The sequence below is a fragment of the Diabrotica undecimpunctata genome, chromosome 4 (genome assembly GCF_040954645.1).
Source record: "Diabrotica undecimpunctata isolate CICGRU chromosome 4, icDiaUnde3, whole genome shotgun sequence".
NCBI classification, from domain to species: Eukaryota; Metazoa; Arthropoda; class Insecta; order Coleoptera; family Chrysomelidae; genus Diabrotica; species Diabrotica undecimpunctata.
In genome coordinates this window covers 14,787,162-14,809,492 of record NC_092806.1, presented here as the reverse complement: position 1 = coordinate 14,809,492, position 22,331 = coordinate 14,787,162, and the positions used below count along the sequence as shown (strand labels likewise).

Below are 22,331 nucleotides of genomic sequence, written 5' to 3'. Positions count from 1 at the left end.
TGTGATATACTTCTGTGATGATATATTTGAATATTTTCTTTATATTTTAAGTGGTTTTCTCTTTGATATTTAATTTTTGTTTTATTTTATAATTAGTTATGGCTATTATATATTTATGAAGTAACTAACTTATTAGACATTCACGGGTTAACTCAAAAGTAAATGTATTGAATTTACATGCTGTGGCCACAGTATTTTTTGTTCTTCTTTACACTAAATATATTGATTAACCAAGACGTACACCGTGATAATCACCGCGACATACAGCAGACCATGTCTTTCAAATCAAATTGATATAATTATGATAAAGAATAAATTCAAGCATAGTTTAAGAAATTCCAAATCCTGTCTTTGTTCTAATATATACATTCTACTAAAAGCGTTAAGAAAAAGCTAAAGCGTTAAGAATAATAGTAAAACAGAAAAAAATGAAGTGGTCAACTTTGGCAGATGGAGTATTAGTCAGGTGTGGAAATAATAATTTTGATTGCTTTGACGAATAAACCGGTAATTCATGTTCAATTGATGAAATTAAATTTTTAACACTTTTTAATAATATTAAGGTGGGAATAAAACATTCTAATGAAACTGTAGCTTGTAGAACTTAGCTTGATTGGAAATTATTTGAATGCAAATCACAGAGATACATTTTAACCCAACTAAACGAAAAAGGAATGGCTAGGGATAGACCAACTCATCTATTATTATATGTGTACTTGACGAAAGCTTTATCTAAAAATGCTGCAATAAAAAAGGAGTGGTGACAAGGTTGTCTTGCACCAGCACCACTGTCGAGACTTCATTAGAATACAAAGATTGCAATGGGCCATACATGTGATAAGAATGGGAGAGCATAGAATACCAAAAAGAGCACTGAATGTTAGAATTCAGGAAAGAGACCGGTTGGAAATCCAAGAAAGCGCTGGGAAGACACAGTAAACAGCGACGCACAACCCCGTTTAGGAGTCCGTATATGGAGAAGATCGGCACAGACAAGCAAAAGTGGAGGCAAAAAAATAAAGGAGGCTTAGCCTCAATTTGGCTGTAATGCCGTAGAAGAAGAAGAAGACAAGGTTATCTCTTTTCGCTTATCATATTTAACGATTTTCTTTAAAACGATATTCTCGTCAACTTTGAAATAAAACAAGAAGAAATAAAAAAAAATCGAATGAACGAAAATAATATTCGTTATGCTGATAATACAGCTTATGTTGCAAATATAACACTTCAAAAGCTGATTAAAAACTTGAATAACTGCTGTAGGAAACATGGAACAAGAGTTAACAACAAGAAAACAAAACTCGTGATCATAACCAGATCACAAAACGTGTAAATACCAATGCACTTCCGAAATCAATGGCTAGAAATAGTGGAATGAGAAATAAGAAGAGAGTTATTGCAACTATTTTTTTAATTGACGGATTGGTAGACTCCAGTAAGAGTCTAAGAAGGTATCCATTGAATTCTGGCAGACAGCGGTGGGAGAAATCTTTTTTAGACATCTAATGTCTTGGAGCAAGACACTCTGGCATCTTCCGGTCGAGTATGACACTTACTAGGTAGTGCCCTACACGGTAGTGCCGGATTAATCGTGTTATATATATAAACCGTCCCTTTTTAAATAAGAATACAATAAGAATAAGAATACAAAAATAACATGACTCAAAAATATTAGACACTAGACTGTTTAGATGTACAGTTCTTTAAAAAGCAGTTGGTATAAATATATTTATCATAGTAATTCCATAAAATATTTGGGTGCAAGTATCAATAGTCAGTGTAATCCAAAAAAAGAAATCCTATCAAGAATCGAACAAGCAAGGAAAGCATTTATGAGCATTAAAACACTTTTTACAAGATCAGACCTTAGTCTGCAGCTCAGAATCCGAAGGATCAGATTTTACGTTTTTTCTGTCTTACTGTATAGCTGTGAAAGTTGGACAATTGACTTTGAAATAGAAAAAAGAATAGATGCCTTTGAGATGTATATATACAGACGAATGTTAAGAATTCCATGGGTACAAAGAGTTACTAATGTTGAGGTACTTCGTCGCATGTGTAAACAAAAAGAATTACTAAAAATAATCAAAGAAAGGAAAATGCAATATTTGTGTCATGTGTTGAGAAGCGAAAGATACGAATTACTTCAAGTTATACTGGAAGGAAAAGTACAGGACAAAAGATCAGTAGGAAGACGCCAGAACTCGTGGCTGAAAGACCTGAGGAGATGGTTCGACCGCTCATCCGCAGAAATCTTTCGCGCCGCAGTTTCCAAAACTACAATTGCCATTTGGATCGCCAACCTTCGAAAGGAGACGGCACCATGAGAAGATAAGTAATCGGTATAATAGAATACGACACTGCAAGAAGAAAGTATACTAATTTTAATTTGAATGGTTGTAATGTCAATTCTGAAGTAATACCTGACATTCAAATAGAAGAAATTAATTATGCACTTCAACAAATAAAAAACGATACAGTTGCAGGGGATGATGAGGTTTTACCTGATATGTTAAAGGAAAGTACCACAGAACTAGAAAATGAACTGATAAATCCTCGTAACAGATGTCTAACATAAGATGTCCAGGCGAATGGGGAAAAGCATTGGTCATGAAATATAAAAATTGTTCTTCAGAAGATCTGGAAAATTACCGGCAAATAAATCTCCTGTTACAAAATGACTGAAAAAGAAATTTGAGCTATACCAACCAAAGGACTGACATCATTGAGAAGATAGCCAGACTAAAATGGAGATGGGCAGGACACATAGCCAGAATGACAGATGGGCGATGGACAAAGAGGTTATTGGAATGGAGGCCAAGGGAAGACAAGAGAAGCGTCGGTCGACCACCTACAAGACGGACTGACGATTTAAGAAGACTCAATAAAAACTGGATGAGAGCGGCGCAAGATAGACGGGGTTGGAGACATGAGGAAAAGGACCAGGTTGGATCCAGGAAACATTATAGTACACCAGAACACCTACACATAGTCAATAAAATAATAAAAAAGAAAAATGAGTTATTGTAGATGTAGATTTGAAGAAAGCTATTTGACGCTATTAAAACAAACCCAATAATTTCTGCCATGCGAAATGTCATAAGATCTACAACAAAACAACCTTAAGAACACAGCTACATGAACTAACAGAAGATTCAAAGTTGCGATTCAAAGAGGAGTAAGACAAGGAGTAATATCCGCGTGTATAATAAGAGCCGCGTGTCCATTAAAGAGATGTAGAATTGATTAATAACTGTTTATTACAATTTTATGTTTGGAAAAATGAACAGACAAACACGGAAATATCCACATACTGATCTTCCATTACCAACCTAACCTATGAACGATGATATCTTTTTGATGTGCCTTGATAATCTTAGCAATTAAATTTATAAAAATAAAACTGTTAGGCTTAAAATCTAGCCGTACAAAATAAAATAGATAATATATTAAGGAATAAAATAAATCTGCTATATGTATAGCCAATCCAATATCGACGGAAAAATGACGCAAATATCAAACTACTTAAAGTAAATCAAGACAAAAAATAAAGCGAATAATTTTTGTTATAATCAATTCTTTATGTACATTATTTTTTCTCAGATATTTGCTTTTAATCGATGGAAAGAAATATCGTACTTTTGAGATAACCCTAATTTAAAAATGTGACCCCTCTTTTACAGATTTTTATTAGGTTGTTAAACTACCCTGTTGAAACTATTTATTAAAAGAACATAAATACGAAATGTGATGTTCAAGAATATTTTGTGGTCTTGTACTAATATGATATTAATTTTATAAAGCGTGAACGCAGGCCATTTAGAGCCATAAATTCAAGATTTTTCTCCATTCTTTACTGTTCTAGTTTTTGCTATTTAATTTTTAATTACTTTCTCTTTAAAATATTTTTCTTGGTCGATCCACTCATTTTTTATCTATCTCCGTTTATATATTTATTTTAGGTACGCTTTTCCCCTTCATTCTATTGTAAATGTTCCAATCATCTTAATCGTACTGCTTTGGCTACTTAGGTTATCGTAGTCTAGTTAAAATTGTAACCATTCAAGACATAACAAATTAAATGAAGTCGTAGAGAGTTGATCTCCTTGTTTTAGTCCCAAATATGTCTGAGTAACAATTGTATTTGATCTTCATGCCTAAATTACCAATTTATGTTTTTACATATATTGCGATTGTATCTACATCGTAGTAATTTCTTATATCCCAGTTTCCACTGCTTTCTATTTCACCAATCATGAATAGATAGATATCTTTTGATCATAGCTCGTCTGATGTCCTCCTGTTATGTCTTTCTTGGGCACCCTCTTCTTCTCTGCACTGGTCTCCACTTCATGTGAGGCTATATTTTTCACTAATTTTACTGTTTTTGTCAATAAAGCATACCCATCGATCTTGATCAACATCTAAGCTTCCATCGTTCTATAGGTATCTTCTTCTTATTGCGCCGTCTTGTTTCAAAGGTTGGTGATCCAAATGGCAATTGCAGCTTTGGAAAGCACGAAAGATTAAGATCTATAGTATATTATATTATGAATGTGTATGTGAGCCAATCTTCTTTGTATTACATCAGAGAATTAGTTGATTGATTGATCCTCACCAACTGACAAGACCATTGTCTCATGGTAGTGAAAGATGAAATAGAATTCTAATTTGTCATAGTCCAAAACAAGATCTTTTATAATGGTAGGTTGGTTTTTGGTCCTATAGGTCGTGGCCTCGAATTATTTCTTCTTGTTGCTTTATCTCCTTTTGTGGCATACAATGCATCAAAAACAGTGTGTCAACTTTAAGTCTGTGTGTTCATTTACTTAAAAATTTTATTTCTTACTGATAAATACCAACTGTTTTATTTTCTCCATAATTTATTACAAAAGAGTTCTGACCGTTAGTTAGTTGGATGATCTATATCTCTATTATACTGATGGAGTCCATTTTCCATACCTTTTTCTTAAAATTTTTAAGCAACGATGTCCTTCTTTCAGGATAACGTTCTTGCTGCATATTTTCCTATGTGATCAGATGCATAATAATTGGGATAATTGTTTCCATTTGTTGCCACACATTTCTTTTAATTTTTTGTTCAGGTGTAAGATATTATACTTCTCGTAGTTTTCCAGCAATGATGCCAACATCTCTTCTTCGTTTCGTACCCCAGACCATGCTTCGCCAAACTTCGCCTTAAAATGTCCCATGACGATATTGACCTCATGTTTTTTTTAGACGATAATACCCTTTCCAAATCGTAAACTTTTTCATTATCTTTTTCATCATAATCGTGTGTTGGTGCACACAGTTGTATTGGATTTACATTTATTATGATTGTAGATCTTTGTCACCGTTTTTATATTGTGTATTGTTATTTTATCAGAGTCTGCACATACGTTTTCTCTTATTCCAAGAATATCTATACCTAGTCGCTTCAATTTTTAATGATATTCTAAATATTCCATGACTGATACATGCTTCTTACATTCCCATTCACAACACACTGGAAAATATGTTTTTAAATTTGATAAAATATGAAAAAGTATATGGTACATATCAAGCAAACTTAACAGAAATTATTAACATTAACTATGGTATATTAATTATTTTTTGTTAAGATCTGTTGATATATTATTAATTATTGTAATATATTTTGTATTTTTTTGTTATATCATTGTTATGTAGATATTTTGTGTGTTATTCTACATTATTTTTTTTATTGTATCAATATTGTTTGGTACTTAACAATAACTGTAGTTATTTTGTGTTAATTTGAAATTTTTATATGCGTGATATACATTATGACAAACTATCGCAATACACCTAAACCAATTTTTCATATGAATCACATATTTTTATCATTTTCTACATTCCTATCATAAAAATAAGGGAGAAAAATATTTTTAATGTTTAGAACTCCTTTTCAAAATACAGTGGTGTCTTATATGACACAGTATTTTGACAAAGGTTCCAACTCTGAAAGTGTTGAGATTTCATTTTTTCCATTCACATAATATTATATAGAGAATACCGAACAACATTATGTAGCATGCATCCAATGAGTTTTGATAAAACAGATCAGAGAAATGATATGATTTAATTGGTAGAATTTTTTATAAGATGTATTTGTTCTACTACCACTCCTTCACTTTACTTCTACTCTTTTTTGCTTTTTTTTTTAATTTTACAACATTGACTTTTATTATCTTTAAAATAAACTTGTAGTCTTGTAGTTTGACTTTTATAACTTCAGTTTTTTATTTTTGTCACACATGTTTTCACTCTGTTTATAAGATTCATTTTATTTGTTTTTTGTAATATTCAAATTGCACTGACTTTCCCCCTCATTAAAACCTTATCATTATTTTTTTATGTCTTGTTCAATTGCATTTTCCCATGTTAAATTAAGAACGTGACCTGATATCGCTGGGGGTTGGAACGAGACTGCCTCACAACCTTCCTTTTCCTGCAATGAACAATCTCATCATCACATTTGCTACAATAAGTGAGCCTACACCCATCTTTCAAAAATGGAAAGCTATATGTATCCCGTCTGCGTCGGGATACATATAGCTTTCCATACTGCTATCGGGAAATTTATGTAGCTTTTTTTTGGTTAGGCTTTATCTAGTGCTGTCGAGTCTCTTTTAGGATGAGGACTTGTCAAGTATATAACAAGTATTTAAACCATTTCCGCGCTTCGCTGGTCATGCTCGCTCATGTTTTCAGTTCTTGCTGAGCTGCATTAACATTTTGTTTTGTTTGTTATTGACCCTTTTTGGTCCAAGGCAACCTAGGGAATGCATAATCACTCTCGGAAGAGCATCTCACGCCGGAAGAAGGCAAAAATTAAGCCTGGTATCGCCTGAGATCCACTGATCGTTGGCCTTACATTTCACTCGTTCGTTACCTCACATAATTAACGACCACGACTGAGCATGAAGTGTCCCTCCATCGCGACAAGATCTCTCAAACTCTTGGAAAGGTTCTATCTTGGTTAGTATCGATGTTAATGTTATTTAATATCAAATGTTTTCATATGTATAAATTTTTGTCTCTAGTCAGAATGGAAGTAAACAAAACCGAATACTTAACAAACAAAGCAGTAGGACAATTAGAGATCGACGAAGGAAGGCACCAAAGAAACAGAAAATTTGAGTATTTAGGATTCGTAATGTCAAACAGAAGAAAAACAGATGAAGATGTAATTAATAGACTAAAACAGACATGAGATTGTATAATATCTCCTTGCCATGGCTTCACCAATTAGCTAATTGTACAGTTGATTGTGGTGAACCCCAACTTTTTCCTTAATATTTTATATTTTGTTGTTGTGTTTATTCTTCAATTAAACTTGTAACATACCAAGCATCATTTATATCTAAGCATCAGTCGACATTGATGATGAGGACAAAGACATATTAGAATTATTAGCAGAAGAGTTTAGTAAAATACCAATCACACAAAAGACACAACATATGACACAAAAGATGTAATGCCAGAATAGGAAAAAAATATTATCAGTCAACAATATGCTTAAAGATACTAATGCAATTGGACAAAGGTTGATAGGATTCGCATTAAAAAACAGCTTAGTAATAAAAAGCACGTAATTGCAGAGAAAGAACATCATCGTCCGCCGATGGTAAAACTATGAAACAGGTAGACCAATCTTTTGATAGAACAAAAACATCAAGAAATCATTACACAAGTCAGTGAGTACGAGAAGGGCGGACTGGGGCTCTGATTAGCTCTTAGTAAGAATACATTTTGCTGTAGCATGGGAAAAAGAAAAACGAGCTTAACTCAAACAGCACATACAATTGGAGTTGCAAACAGAAGAATTAAAGACAAGTAGAAAAAATCTGGGGAATGATGAAATATGCACTGGGAAAGGCAAACAAAGAAGTGCTCGTATAATGAGAACATAGATAAAAATGTTAAGGAGTTGTGTAATGAGGAATTTAGAGATCTAGCGAGAGCAAAATACAAAGCAATACAAGGAATGTTATCCAATCATTATGAAATCAACCGGATACAGGGAATAACAAAGAGAGTTGTAAGAAAATATGCAGAGCGCTAAAAATGTAATACAAATCGAAAAAAAGTTCCGAAACAAAGAAATTAAGTATTTTTTACCAGGAGACAAAATGGAGTACCAGAGCAATGGTATGTATATAAGATCGAACGAAGGAATATTGATCATATAATGTCCGAATGGAAAAGTTTCTGCGATGAACTGTTAGATGGACATGACAAAGAGGAAGAAGCGGAACAAACTTTTACTTTTTCAAAGACTTTATTTTAACTTTTTCAAGTTAAAATGGGGCTAATGTTGGGAGGCCTACTTTTTTTATCAACAATTTTGTTTAATTTACGTCTGTAAACTATAATAAGTTACCAGTATTTTCACCACCAGAAAAAAATCCATTACCTTCTGCTCGATTACGTATACAGGCAAGATATCAACAAAAATAGCGAAACACATAAAAAAAAGGAATAACACCAGCCTTCAGAACAAACAACTTAGGCAAATATATTAAGAACAACAATAGCCAAAAGAAAAAGCACTTACATAGTGGTGTATACAAACTTAAATGTGGCAACTGCCCAAAAACATACGTCGGTCAAACTGGTAGAACTTTTAACAAACGGATAGCAGAGCACAAAGGGGCTGGCAATAATAAAAAACAGATTCTTCATCTTCTAGACCATAATCATTCTTTTAATGACGAATTTCAAATCTTCGCATTCAAAATAAAGACCTTAAGCTATTTTATTAGAATCTATTAAGGAATTTATAAACATATAAAAAGTACAGACATAATTCTGAATGACCAACTTAAGACAAACAGTTCTCCCCTCCTCAACTTATTCAGTTGAAGACTATAAAGTGCAAACGCATGCCAAAAATAGATCACTTCCAATTTCCATCAAGTAACGGTCGAATTCATCAGTTGTAATAAGATACAATGATTTAGAAAGAAATTGAACAATTTTTTGGCTAGAAGTAATTGATGAGGGTATTTAAAAAATAGAAAGAGAAGCAATAACGTATGGGCTGGAAATTAATATTAAAAAATCGAAACACAATCATCAAGGCTGAGGATATACCGAATACGAGACCAACTACTGGATACGGGGGCAAGAAAGATGGGAACGTAAGATGCTGAGAACCGTTTTGAAAAGGGTAAAGAGTGTGAAGGGATGGGGAAGAAGAACTAACCATCAAGAATATTAGCAGGAAGAAACCTAAAATTACGATATGTCAAGCCAAAAAGAATGGCTGGCTGGGGCATGCCGGAGCCTAGGAGGGTCTTAAGGAGAATAAACTTCGTTTTGGAAACATTGTGAGGGTATCTATCTTGAAATTGCTTAACGACTAGATTCACAATAGCCATGTTGATTTTAATTAGGGCTTGTCCGTGAAGTTTATTTTTGGATGTTTTTGCAAGTTTAGTGCAGAAATATAAGCTCGATTTTGGGCCAGATACTGTTTGTCTTCTCATTACCGGTCTTCTGTCTTGTCTATTCTAAGTAGTGTTATAGTATGCAACACTTTTATCTTCTTCCTTAAATAAATGCTAATTCTTCACTAGTTACTTGAACCTTGAATTACTGACTACTTCGAAATGATATTCATCCAGATGTGGAATTTCATACTGTCATATTCCTTCGTTGGTTTCCAAATATAATATATTTAGATTGTAGGTAACGGGGTAGTTTGCACCCGTAAACCTTTTTACACCGCTACCTGAACGACCTTTTCTGTTTACCCTACATCTGTTTTTGTAGGATTAGGTTCTAGCACCTGCTGTCTAACCTGTTTTTAGATCAAGAACATCCTACAACGTTTCCCTTTCTTTATCTTCAGAAGTATTTTTCTTCCTAGTTTAATTTCTTTAGCTGTTCTTGGTGCTTCTTGTTTCACGAGAGGCCAAAGAAATAAAGATGCTCGCAAATGAGACTTACGTTCCGTCTTATCACTGAAGTTAAACCATACTTAACTCCCACTACTTACACTTCCTACTAGACTTACTGCAGTTTTACTTCAATACCATATCCTCGTAAATTCTTGGTTGTTCTATTTTAAAATTTCTTGGTTATTTGTTATACATAAATGTTAATGAATGAATATTTAATAAAATATTAACATTCTCCAGAATAGTACTGATGTATCACTATGAATTTGAACTATTTATCGAAAATGATCAATTTCTTTTGCTTTTTGGTTTAGGTGTGTAGCGATACACTAATTGAGTATACTAATGTAATAAAACCGAAGGTATTTAATTTAAATACTGTCAAAAAAATAAACCAACAACTTACCAAATATGTTTCGAAATATATAGGTATAACAACCTCTCATCTTGCTGCGCCCTCATCTATTTCTGGAAGAAACCTCAACTCTCGAGTGTGTTACAGACTGTTTATGTACTATATATATAGTGTTACATATAAAATTATTGAATTTATTATGTATTGTAGGATTTACATGATTTAAACGCAATTCTTTATAATATTTACTTTTAAGTCCTTTTTTGTTAGACACAATTCCTAGCTTTAAGCTTTAAATTTTGCAGTTTCTTGGAAAACTGTTGATGTATTTCACCAGAAAAAAAAACAAAAATATAAATTAAGTTTAAAGTGTAATATACGTGTTTTATATTATATGTTGAATATATTTTATTTATTAAAAATGATATTAAAAACTGGGTTTTATTTTTTTTAAGATACCCATGCCCATCAATCACCTTTTCATATTTAATTTTTATTAAGCTATGAGTGATGAACAATTGAACAAAGTATAATTATAAAGAACAATCGTAGCTTGAAAAGTGCTCTGCTAGCTATAAAACCCTCCCAGATACCAAGTTGATAAACAATTCAGAGTTCCAAATAAACCACAAAAGCAAAGTCAAAGGAACATAAATTTCGGTACACAGAACGTGCTAAGCCAATATGGAAGAGGAGCAGACAATCAGTGCAGGAAATAGACAGACTTAAAATGAATATCACATCAATCCAGGCAGTCAGATGACTAGGGAATGGAGGCGTGAAGATTAATAGATCCCATGTCTTCTATGGCGGAAACCAAGAAAGTAAGCATGAATTCAGGACCGGCTTTGTAGTCAAAGAAAGCCTCGTCCAAAGCATCATCAGTTTCAAACTAGTAAGTGACCGCATGTGCTATCTACGAGTAAAAAGCAAACCCTATGACTGCGCCGCAGCCGGCTTATATAATAACATCTGTTCTAGAAATATAGAGAGTTGCAGGACGGAGACCGAACCCGTGCAATAACACGAAACGGTGCGTAGAACATTCCGGTGAACATAGTATTCTGGACTTCGCCAAGCACAGGACCGCAATTAGAGGTCCGAAAAAATATATTACTGCGGGCGAGAATTCGACTAAGAACATCCTATCAAAAATTTAAAGAAAATAACAAGGTGGAACACTAAAAAATTAAAATACCCGCATATTACATCTTTTTAAACCAAAAATTCAACAGAAATACAGCAACTGGGTAGGGAAAATAAGGCAAACAAACTAGAAGATCAATGGGATATACTGGGAACAGTTGTAGTAAAAACAGCTGAGCAGTCTCTGGGAGAGAATAAAGAAAAATTCAAAGATTGGTTCCATGAAGAAAGGGAACCCCTACCTAAAGCAAATGGAACTAGCATGAATTAAAAACCTACAAGACCCATCTGAACAAAACATAATTCAATACAGAAAAATAAGGAAAAATGGAACAGTAGGCGGTACTGTAGACTAGCGCGGAGCTTCATAAGATGTTTTATGTATTTTTAAAATTTAAATAATATATTTAAAATTAAATAAAGTAATTTTATTATTTATTAAATTCAATAAATTATTATGTTTGCTCCTAACGCCACCTGTTAACGTATTAACAAAGCATACGTTGTTGACTTATGACAAGCCTGTCCCTGTCAAATTCAGACCAAATAGTAAAAAATATAAACGTTATTTAATAGTAAATTTAATTAATAAATAAACTAAGTAATATGTTAATAATAATTGTATTCATATGAAATTACTTTAAAACGAGAATTATAAAAATTTAAACAGATAATTGTTGTTATTAATCGGATGACATTAATCAAAACTTGATTGTAATCAAATTTTTAATTAAATACAGTCATGTTGACTGATTTATTTTATACAATTTTATTATTTTACGTTTTAATATAAAATATACCATAGTTAAACTCTTTCCGATGTTAATTTCATGTTTTTATTTACAAATCAATAATAATAAGCAATTTTTAATAATTTTGACATTACAATCGTTACGAATCGAATCTTTTATGTGTGTGTGTGTGTTTGGTGAGTTGGCTTGGAAACTAGTCCTTTAGCCACAGAATTGTAATGTAAGATATTAGTTTTTAAATAATGTAACCAACTTTAAATAAAAAGTTACATATTAGTTCGTATACTTCTCTACTATCTAAGGAGAGTAAATGGGTGATGTTTATGGAAGTCTGAATTTTAAGTTCTGATAGTTTTGAATACAGCTGATCTGTTTCATACCTATGTTTATCGCACTTAAAAAGAATATGGTTGATGTCACATTGTGATATATTATCGCATGAGCATACCCCAGAAGGGATAATATTTAACTTAGCCAAGTGAGCTGGGAATGCACCGTGATTAGTTTTCAGTCGAGTAATTGTGGCTGTCAACTTCTTTGGCATTGCATATTTGAAAATATAGTCAACATTTTGTGGTAGGGTAGGGTGGATAGTATAATATTGATTATTTGAATTCGTTGCTATGTTTTTCCATTTTTCTTTCCAATTTATAAAAATTTTGTTATAATAATGTTGTTGTAAGTCCTCCAATGTAAATATGGGAATATAGAGTCGAATCTTTTAGTGACATATATTCTTTTAATATGATGACTAGAAACGAATTGATCGAGAGTAATCGATGTCAAGAATCGCTATTCTATGACGCTACCCGTGACGACGCAATCTTGTGGCATTAGTTCCGTGACGCTCGTCTCAGCATTTTACGGTAGAGAAAAAAAGGTAATACAACGCCAGTATAGAAGCTTCGCTTCAAAAAACGTCAAAGATAAAAGAGCATTTGAACAAGAGACTAAAGGAAACGTAAATAAAAAGAAACAACAATAAAATAAGAGAATTTTACCACGAAGTGTCCAAAAAAATAATTCCGAGAACAGGAAACATACTAAAAAGGGAATATGATGCCCTAATAGCAAATGAAACGGAGATTATATGTACTTGGAGGAAATATTTTGAAAAACTACCTAACACACGTACATTAGAAAATTCCTCATCGGCCCCCTATTATACATCAGATCTGCTACTGGAAATACCGACTCTAGAACAAAAAGGGCAACTAAAAGTTTAAAAATCAACGAGGCATCTGATAGCGACGACATAACTTAGAATGATCAATGATGACCAAGAAGAGCAATTACCGGAGAAATCGAGGGACTGATATAATCCCAATACAAAAGAATGGGAATAAAACCATATGCTCGAACTACAGAGGAATACCGTTACTTAACACAACATACAAAGTACATACTTGCAAATGTCCTCTTTAATCGCATAACTCCATTTCTGGAAGATATCATTGGCGACTATCAATGTGGGTTCAGAAGAAACAGATCGTCGATTGACCAGATATTCACCATACGACAAATTTTGGAAAAAACATGGGAGTTCAGTCAACAAATACACAGTATATTTATAGATTTTAGGCAAGCATACGATAGCTCCGCGTCAAACTCTGAAGCGCTATGGCCGAAATATCTATTCCACAAAAATTAATTAGATTGACCAAGATTTGTATCGAGAACCTCAAGAGTTGTTTCGAGTAGTCTCAGCAAATCAAAACCGTTCCACATATCAAGCAGTTTAAAAGAAGACGAAAGAAGCCAGAAAAAAAAGCACTGAAAGAAATTAATAACAAAACACTAGGCAAAAATAAAATTATCGTGAAGATTTTGTACAAAAAAAAATTATTGAAACAGGAGTACTAGGAACTGATGAGAATTGTTTGTCTATAAGGCTACATACAAATATATAATAAAACATCGATCAAAACATATATAGCTTATTGTGTAAATTGGTAAATTACTGTAACACATATAAAACACAGTGTACATTGATTCAAAAAAATATCCCGAGAACCTACTGGTGCAGCAATTACTCCTCAGTCAAAGACAAATTAGCTCATTATCAGAATAAAATTTGGCCATGAATCATACAACAAATTCCCAACAAATATAATTTGCCTTTTAAACGATAATAGGAAAGAAGTGTTCGAGTCTATACTAGAATTTATTAAAAACACAAACATGTTGATTAAAAAAAAAAAGAAATAATAATGTCAATTATGTATCCACCCTCTTACTCCATTTATCAATTCTCAGCTTGCGTGAAGAAGGGGTCTGGACCAAGTAGGAGCCTTTTAGTACTGCATATAAGATAGACTGGATGGGGAATCACTATGGTTTAGGAAATATTAGGATGTTATGACGATACCATCGACATATTCGATACCATCGACAGCTGCACAGTAATAAATAGGTACTTTACAAAACGGAAGAATTGACTATCGGTATATAATCGAAGAAATCTTTAAAAATCTCGAATAGAACACCATTGGTTTAACATAAGCGGATATTATCTGAGTCCAGTAAAACTACATAAAAAACTCACATATTATGAAATGTGTTTTAAATGTTTTTGACGTGACAACGTCTTAAATTAGGTTGTGGCTCGGAGTCACTCATGAAAAAGTGTAACGCCCGCTCACGTCTGTTACGATGAGTCACCGAACGAGAGAGAGGCCCGCCGGACCGGCGAATGCCTTGCATCTCTCTCCCACTCAAACATGATCGGTCCGCTGCGCGTGCAGCACTAGAGAATTAGGCGCGTTGAATCGGTGCGTGCTTGTGTCTCTGTCTTTCTCGAGCGTTCTTGGCGTTGGAAAACCGAGAAAGCGTCATAATACAAGTTCACACGTGTGGTTAAAGTATCGTCAGCTGTGTCTGTAGTGAAAATGTGAAGTGCTTAGATTCGTCATTTACAACAACTACAACAATAAAGGTAAATAATTGTACACTAATATTCCATTATCGTAAACTATGATTGATTGATTAATTGTTAGATTGACACAAAAGTTGAGAAACTGAGTTTATAGGTTATGTCATACTATTGACAAATGTTGATAGTGTTAAGTAAATTATTAGTTTAAATCACTCTGCAATCAATCGTAATTCAGTCGATTGAGAAGAAACAGCGCGTTTCAACTGCAAACAACTATTGTGCAATTTAATAATATTCATATCAATAAATATTCTACCGAGAAAAAGACGTTGTCACGTAAAATCTTCGCCCGTAAAACCGACTTTACAGGCAACCGATTTTTTTATTGTTTATTTTCATAATTATAAACAATTGAAAATCATGCTTACTTTTAGGTTTATTTGCAATAACTTTTTTATTTTTAAACATTTTTTAATTTAGAAAATCTCATTTTAAAGAGAAAGTATTTTCAAGAAAGTCGTCTGTTGAACGTTTTTTATTTAGAATGCGTAGTTTTTTCATAATATTGAAATGAATGAAAAGTCGCTTTTTTGCTGAATTCATGACGCAGTAAAAATTTCGATAACCACGAGATCATACGCCCTTTCTATCGACATCCCCCAAATATTTCAGTTAAAAATAACGCCCAGTAATTTTTCGATTTTTCAAGTGATTTTTCGGCTTCGTTTCATGGGATAATAAACTAAAAATAACTTACAAACTTAATTTAATTTAATTATTTATTTCTTTGAATAAAAAAATAAAAAAAGTAGTGTTATTAATTATTGGTGTAGATAAGTGACTTACAAAAAAAAGTCAGTGTAGTTGATTTATACACTTGTATAATTGAAGCGCTCGGACGAATAATGGTCTATGTTACAAGTTGACGTTTTCGAGAAAAGGCGAGTTTGAAAATGTTGCTTATTTCTTGAACATTTGTGACTAAAAATGTAACATAGACCGTTATTCCACAAATAAAAGTAAAAAATCATTTTTGAAATAATTTTATTAACATAAATTATTACATTTATATTTATTAATATAACATAATAGAAAATTATATTATATTATAATAATTATTATACATATAATTATATAAGTAGGAATTTTTGAAATAAACGAAAAAACAGAAAAGTATTATAAAAAACAAACAGAAATTAGTATTCAGGTAGCGATATATAAAATTCGGCAAATTTACTATCCATAATAATATATGGAATCATTTTTATTAAATCTTTTTTTTTATTTTTCGTAATTGGTAGTAGTGAAAATCTTAAATGACTCCCAGGGTTTTACGACGTTATGACTGGCTCGACCATAAATAGTGTAGGGATCATCAAGGTCATATTTGATCCAGAGGTACTTTGTCACTTGTAATTTTGAAGAACTTCTATTTTTTGGCAGGTGTTTTTCAATAGAGGTTAGGTCTTTAAAGTAATTTTGGCTCATTTCTATGACATCAAAAGGTTCTATCACTTTAGCGTCAGCAATAACGTACTTCCAATCCGAGGGTACATGCACCTTTGCACTTTTCTTTGCTTTCTCGATTAATGCAAAGTCTCTATCACAAGTCAAAAACTGTGACCCGAGGAGAGAAACTTTTGGTTAATCTCAGTAAAGTATCCACATTTTGCAAGATAACAGTAGGTGTTTAATATCCTCCAGTTGTTATTTTGCCCTACGCAACGATCGGACCAAACGATTAACTTGCGCTGTTCTCCATCTATTAACTTCTTATAGTTCATTGTAACATACTTGATTATGCAAGATGCTATTTCTGTAGAGCCTCTTCCTGCGATGCATTCGTACCACAAGTTCATTACCGCTTTGCTAGTTCCCATATTATGTATAGCAAAGTTGTAGCAGCTAAGTTGCCTTTGGTAGAAGATATTTGAGTGGGATAATGACGGGCAAAATAGAACCTGCCGCATATCAACACAAAGAACGATAGTAGATGAGTTATTTGCTTTAGATTTAACTATGCCTGCTTTAAGTTTTTGATATCCCAAAGAGGCTTTAGTTTGATGTAAGTCACTTTCCAGCTGTATTTTCTTCCTATCATCCTCTGATTTTGCAGAACTTAGTTGTATATAGAATTCATCGCATATTTTACATGTATCTGATCTAGGAGCGCCAAAACGTAAATTCATTTGCTTGAAAACTGTATCATAAAACGTTTTACTGACATCAAGATTAGGATTTTCAGTTTGGAAACATCGATACATTTTTGACAAATTTAGATCAGGACTCAAGTATTCTTTCTGTGTTTTACCTCGAGAATAGTGCGACTCTTGCCTTGGAAATTTGTTGATATGTTCTATCACCAAGTTCCTACTCTCGTGTAGAATCGCCTTTGGTCTATTATGATGCTTACCTCTCTGATCTATAGGAATATTAACACTGAATTTAAGTTTGTCTTGTATCGTTTGAATTCGTCTATGGGTGATTTTGAAAACGTCGAGTAACATAGTTTTGCATACTTTCTTGTTATCAATGAAGTATGCGAAAGAGCATAACTTTAACGAAATGTCATCTGTTTTCCAGCTCTTCTTCTTTTTGGTTCCTCCATGCTAATACATTTTGTTAAAAACGCTGACTGCTCATCATACGAATGTGAATAGAAGAACCTAAAGAGATCCTTTCTCATAGGAAGGGTGAAATGTGAATACATTTGCTTACACGATTTACTGCATATGTTTACCTTAAACAAATAACATAAAATTAATAAATCTATATAGAGACGAATGGAAAATAGAATTATTTTTAATAATCATTTCGTTGTAAAACGAAAAGAAAAAACAATTTTTATTATATTAAATATTTAAATTTAAGTTTTAATTTAGTTTTAATTTAATTTATTAAATACAAGTTTTATTTTTAATATTATTTTAATTTTATTAAAATAAAACTTTCGCTTGTATTATTTCTTTCTTATTTCTACTTACATCGGTAGGAGCGGTCTTAGCAGGAACTAATATTTTTTTCTTCCTTGTCGTGTATGCCATCCCCGAATCTCTGCGATTTTTTCTAGAAACATCCTTCCAAGTTTCTATATTTATCTGCCTGGTATTTCTTTTTGATTTATTTAATCTACGAATATCAGTAGGTGAAAACCGAACATTCCTGGTTTGTTCTATCTCGTTTTCGTTCATAATGTAATAAAACTACACAGACTACAATCTAAACAATACTGCAATGTAAACAAACGATAACCATTCGCACAGTACCACAAAACAGAACAGGTTCGGTACAGTCGAAGCACGCTTGACGTTGATGTCACATAGACCGTTGTTCCAACTTAAAAATTTATTTTCACTCTTTCCATATTAGTATACTTGTCCCATCTGTTGATATATTAACAAACTATAATATTTACTGGAATCTACACATTTCATAGTCCATTATTCAAACCTAAACTCGATTTTTGATAATTTGTAACATAGACCGTTATTCGTCCGAACGCTTCAATTGTTGTATTATTGTTTATTTAATATTTAGCTATATCCCTAAATTATTCCTCGCAATTTATTTAAGTAAAATATTTTAGATTATAATAAAATTATTTGTAACGTCCTCGTAAAATAATTCTTTTTGTAAACGCCAACAAGACGAAAGACAACAACACAGTTCATGCAGTAAGATGTGTGGTCCAGTTCCTATCGCGGTTGGTATCAATTTTAAATTTGTAGTGACGTCAGTGAAGGTTCGCCGTGACCAATGACGTTCTGCATCACACAGTATGAAGTGTCGTGAATCATAAATGGTTGTATATCGCTGAAAATCGGCTTCAGTGAATTGACGGAAATGAAAATGCTCCAATTGACGTTTATGTTGTTTTGAAGAACTTTAGTAGTATTTTTTAATAATAAATTGTGCAAATTATGTGAAATAATTTTAAGCAAGTTGAATTTTTTATTTACAAGATTCCTCTAGAGCTTGCAAAGGTAAGTACATAGTTTTTAAATAACAATTTCTCTAATGACATCCATTAACTAATGACAAGGATCAATTTATGTTATATACACTGAAGATTTAAAAGTTCGAAAACCTATTTTTAAAACGCCCAAAATAATCGGCAATAGTCAGTTATATAATGGTTCGATATTCCACAGAGCCCACTTATTTAATTTTGATCAATGAATACAAAAACCAAATAAAAAAAAAACAATGATTTAATCACCAAAAATATTCACTGTTTACGTTTTCTTTGAATCTGAGGTGTTTCATCAAAAGTTGAGGATGCATTTAAAATTAGCTTCATATAGAAATTGGGAAGTCAAGCTTAGCTGAACATTGCATGGCAAATTACTCTAGTCACCTCCAGCTGTTCAAACAGAGAGTAACTACTCTCTGAAAAACTCTCAGTTCTATTTGAAAATCGGTGCGATTCATTGTGTTAGTTTTGTGGTGAAACTACAAATCTGGTAGATAATAATTAGGTATTTAAATTTTTATTATAAGATTTAAATTTTTTATCAATCATGTTAGGTCTATAAACTAATGTGCTTAGGAAGAGGAAATTTATAATCTTAGTGGATGTGTTCTGATTGTTATTGATGTGGTTGGAGATCTTTTGTGGTAGTACTTTGTCTTCAATCTTTATTACTTATCTAGTTTGTGAATAATATCTTTAATATAATGTTATTTCATTCGAAATACACTAAGGTGAATCTACAATAGTATCACATGAAATTTATTAGATGGTTTTTTTGAATATTTGCTATATTCGAAATATTTTGGCATCTTCATACCAATATTTTGCAATATTTTACTAATTTGCATTTTATATATTTATATTTTTGTTGTAAAACATATATAGTTATGTTTATATTTCTCATTTCAATATGCTGTACCGTAGTGTATTTTATATACTTAAGTGGTTTTCATTGATTAAGGTATCTTAATCATTATAAACTTTTATTTATGAGGCAAAAAAGAGGTTTTGTTGATTTTAATTTTTTTTCTTGTGCCTATTTTTGAAGATTATCTGGATATCAAAGGCACATTGCTAATTGCTAATTTCGTATTTATAAATGAAAAAGAAAATTTTCTTTTTGTAAAATAGGTGTTTTTGGGATTATTATTATTATACTTCAGATGATAGATTACACATTCTGATTTGCTGATTTCTGCCTGCCAAATAATTTAAATATTATAGTATATTAACTAAAAACATAGGTGTGTTTTTGGAGTATGTATGTAATAATAAATTGTAATAGAGGTATTTATTACCTACCTTCTAAAAATATAAAAAATTATTGATAAAATTAATTCCCACAAACTGCTATGCACAAATCCCAGCCCTAAATCAATTTTCACCTCATTCACAATTGCAGACTCACATACAGTCTGGGTGAAATTTTTAGTGGTCCAAAAGCAATGATAGTCCACGTAAATTCACATACCTATGGATGAAAATTTTTGGGATCCAGAAACAGAGATTAGAAAAAACTACATAGCCTATGTCTGCAGATTTTGGGGATTCAAAATAAGGGATTTGTAAAAAATTGCCCTAACTAAATGTAATTTACTTAAATAAAGACTTGTTGACATTGTTCGTATGTTAGCTATGGGAGAAAAAATAATATGTGGCTATGATGAGAAAAAAAAAATAGCAATTAAATAGGATTATTTCTCGAGTTTGTAAAGCTACTATGAAAATATGAACCGAATTTAGAATATACTTAAAAAATAGGCAGAACAATTGTACATACCTGAATACAAAACAACATTCTAAAAGATCTAAAAAATGTTATTTTACGATTAATATGTGGTGTAATTAAAGGTCTATCCATTTCTGTTATTGTTGATGAAACTTCAGATATAGGGTATCACGAGCAAATTGCAGTCATGTTTCGATACATACCTTCTGGTTCAGAATTGCCATTTGAAAGAATCATTCTTTAGAACGGTTGTTGGTCACTGATGCCAAAAATCTTTTTATTAGCTAGCATAAATAATTTTTTGGAAAAATGAGATGGAGCTTCGATTAATATTATCATATATAATATTAATCTTATTATCAAAATATCAATTGCTTTGTCTTTTGAACACTTCATTTATATTCTGAAGGCTTCTATATAGGTGTTTAAGTTTAGTTAATAAAAATATATGTAATTTAATTATTAAAGGCAGTCCGATTTTTACAAAATTAATGTTAAGTTTTGTAAAAGACTTTTTTCTCAAAAAAATGCATTGTTTCTACAGAAAAACTTCACTTTTACTATTATCATTATAATTTTCCGGTTGAAATAAAAATCAATAATGGGTAAAACACAAACCTTATTTACACTGAAGAAAATAAAATAAAAACGAAAATAATCCATGAACGTTATAAATAACACAAAGACAAATCTTCATAAAAAAGTCATAGTATTTCCGTGTTAAATTCAAAACATTTTCTTTTATAGGACTGAAATAACACACATTCTATAAATATAATATTGTCTTCATATTATTTTATATCGAGGCTGAAATGAGAACAAAAATTAATTCTCATCTTTTTACAGTTGCGTTAAGTATTGCAAATTTGCAAATAGTATAATAAAAATATATTCTCCACTTACTTTTGGTGCTTTAAATTTTTTTTATTTTTTCTTGTTCTCTTCTGTTTTTACATCTTATTAGTTTCGGGTGATGCAAAGTCGTAATCGCAAGCACTTCGCGGTTATCTCTCCACTTTGAAATGTACACTTTTCCTTGTCTTTTCCATACATGCTCTCCTTTTCTTAATTTTGCTTTAGTACTACAGCAGGATTTCCTCGCCTGTCTCTTCGAGGAGTACCCGTTACGTGAGTTTTATGTCAAAGAAGTCGGTTAGCTAGCGATATGCTGTTATAGTAATTATCCATATACAGATGGTATCCCTTGTTTATATATGGTTGCATTAATTTTAATACAACCGCTTCAGTTTTAGACATAGCTCCATCAGGCGAGTTCTCTCCTTGCCCTTTGTATATATCTATGTCTAGGATATAACCATCTGCACTGCATAGTTCATAAAATGTTATGCCATATTTAGTTTTTTTATTTTTCATGTATGTTCTGAAAGCTAATCGCCCTCGAAATAAAAGTATCGATTCATCTAGAGATAACTGTAGTGGAGGCTTATAACAAGATTGAAAATTTCTAATACACAAGTCTAAAATATTTCTTACCTTCGCTAATCTATTGGTTTCAGTAGAAAATTCCTGCTTATTATGCGCTGAAAAACTGCGTAAAATTTGTTCGAAGCG

At 32.0% G+C, this 22,331-nt stretch overlaps 2 protein-coding genes across 7 annotated transcripts in view; both read left to right on the top strand.

Annotated features, from left to right (window-relative positions):
* Positions 1–10,636, top strand: part of LOC140439216 (uncharacterized) — a 34,675-nt gene extending 24,039 nt beyond the window's left edge. Inside the window, exon 6 of the mRNA XM_072528981.1 lies at positions 10,359–10,636. Within this exon, the coding sequence (XP_072385082.1) occupies positions 10,359–10,364 (6 nt within the window). The 3' untranslated portion in view covers positions 10,365–10,636. The remainder of the gene's footprint in view (positions 1–10,358) is intronic.
* Positions 10,637–18,794: 8,158 nt separating this feature from the next.
* Positions 18,795–22,331, top strand: part of Mical (Molecule interacting with CasL) — a 148,509-nt gene continuing 144,972 nt past the window's right edge. For 2 of the 6 annotated variants that reach the window (XM_072528971.1, XM_072528965.1), the window contains exon 1: positions 18,797–19,040. The gene's annotated coding sequence lies outside the window, so the exon portion shown is untranslated. Of the gene's footprint in view, positions 19,041–19,400; positions 19,536–22,331 lie in introns of those variants that run through there. The other 4 variants (XM_072528973.1, XM_072528972.1, XM_072528974.1 and 1 more) reach the window with 4 other exon arrangements.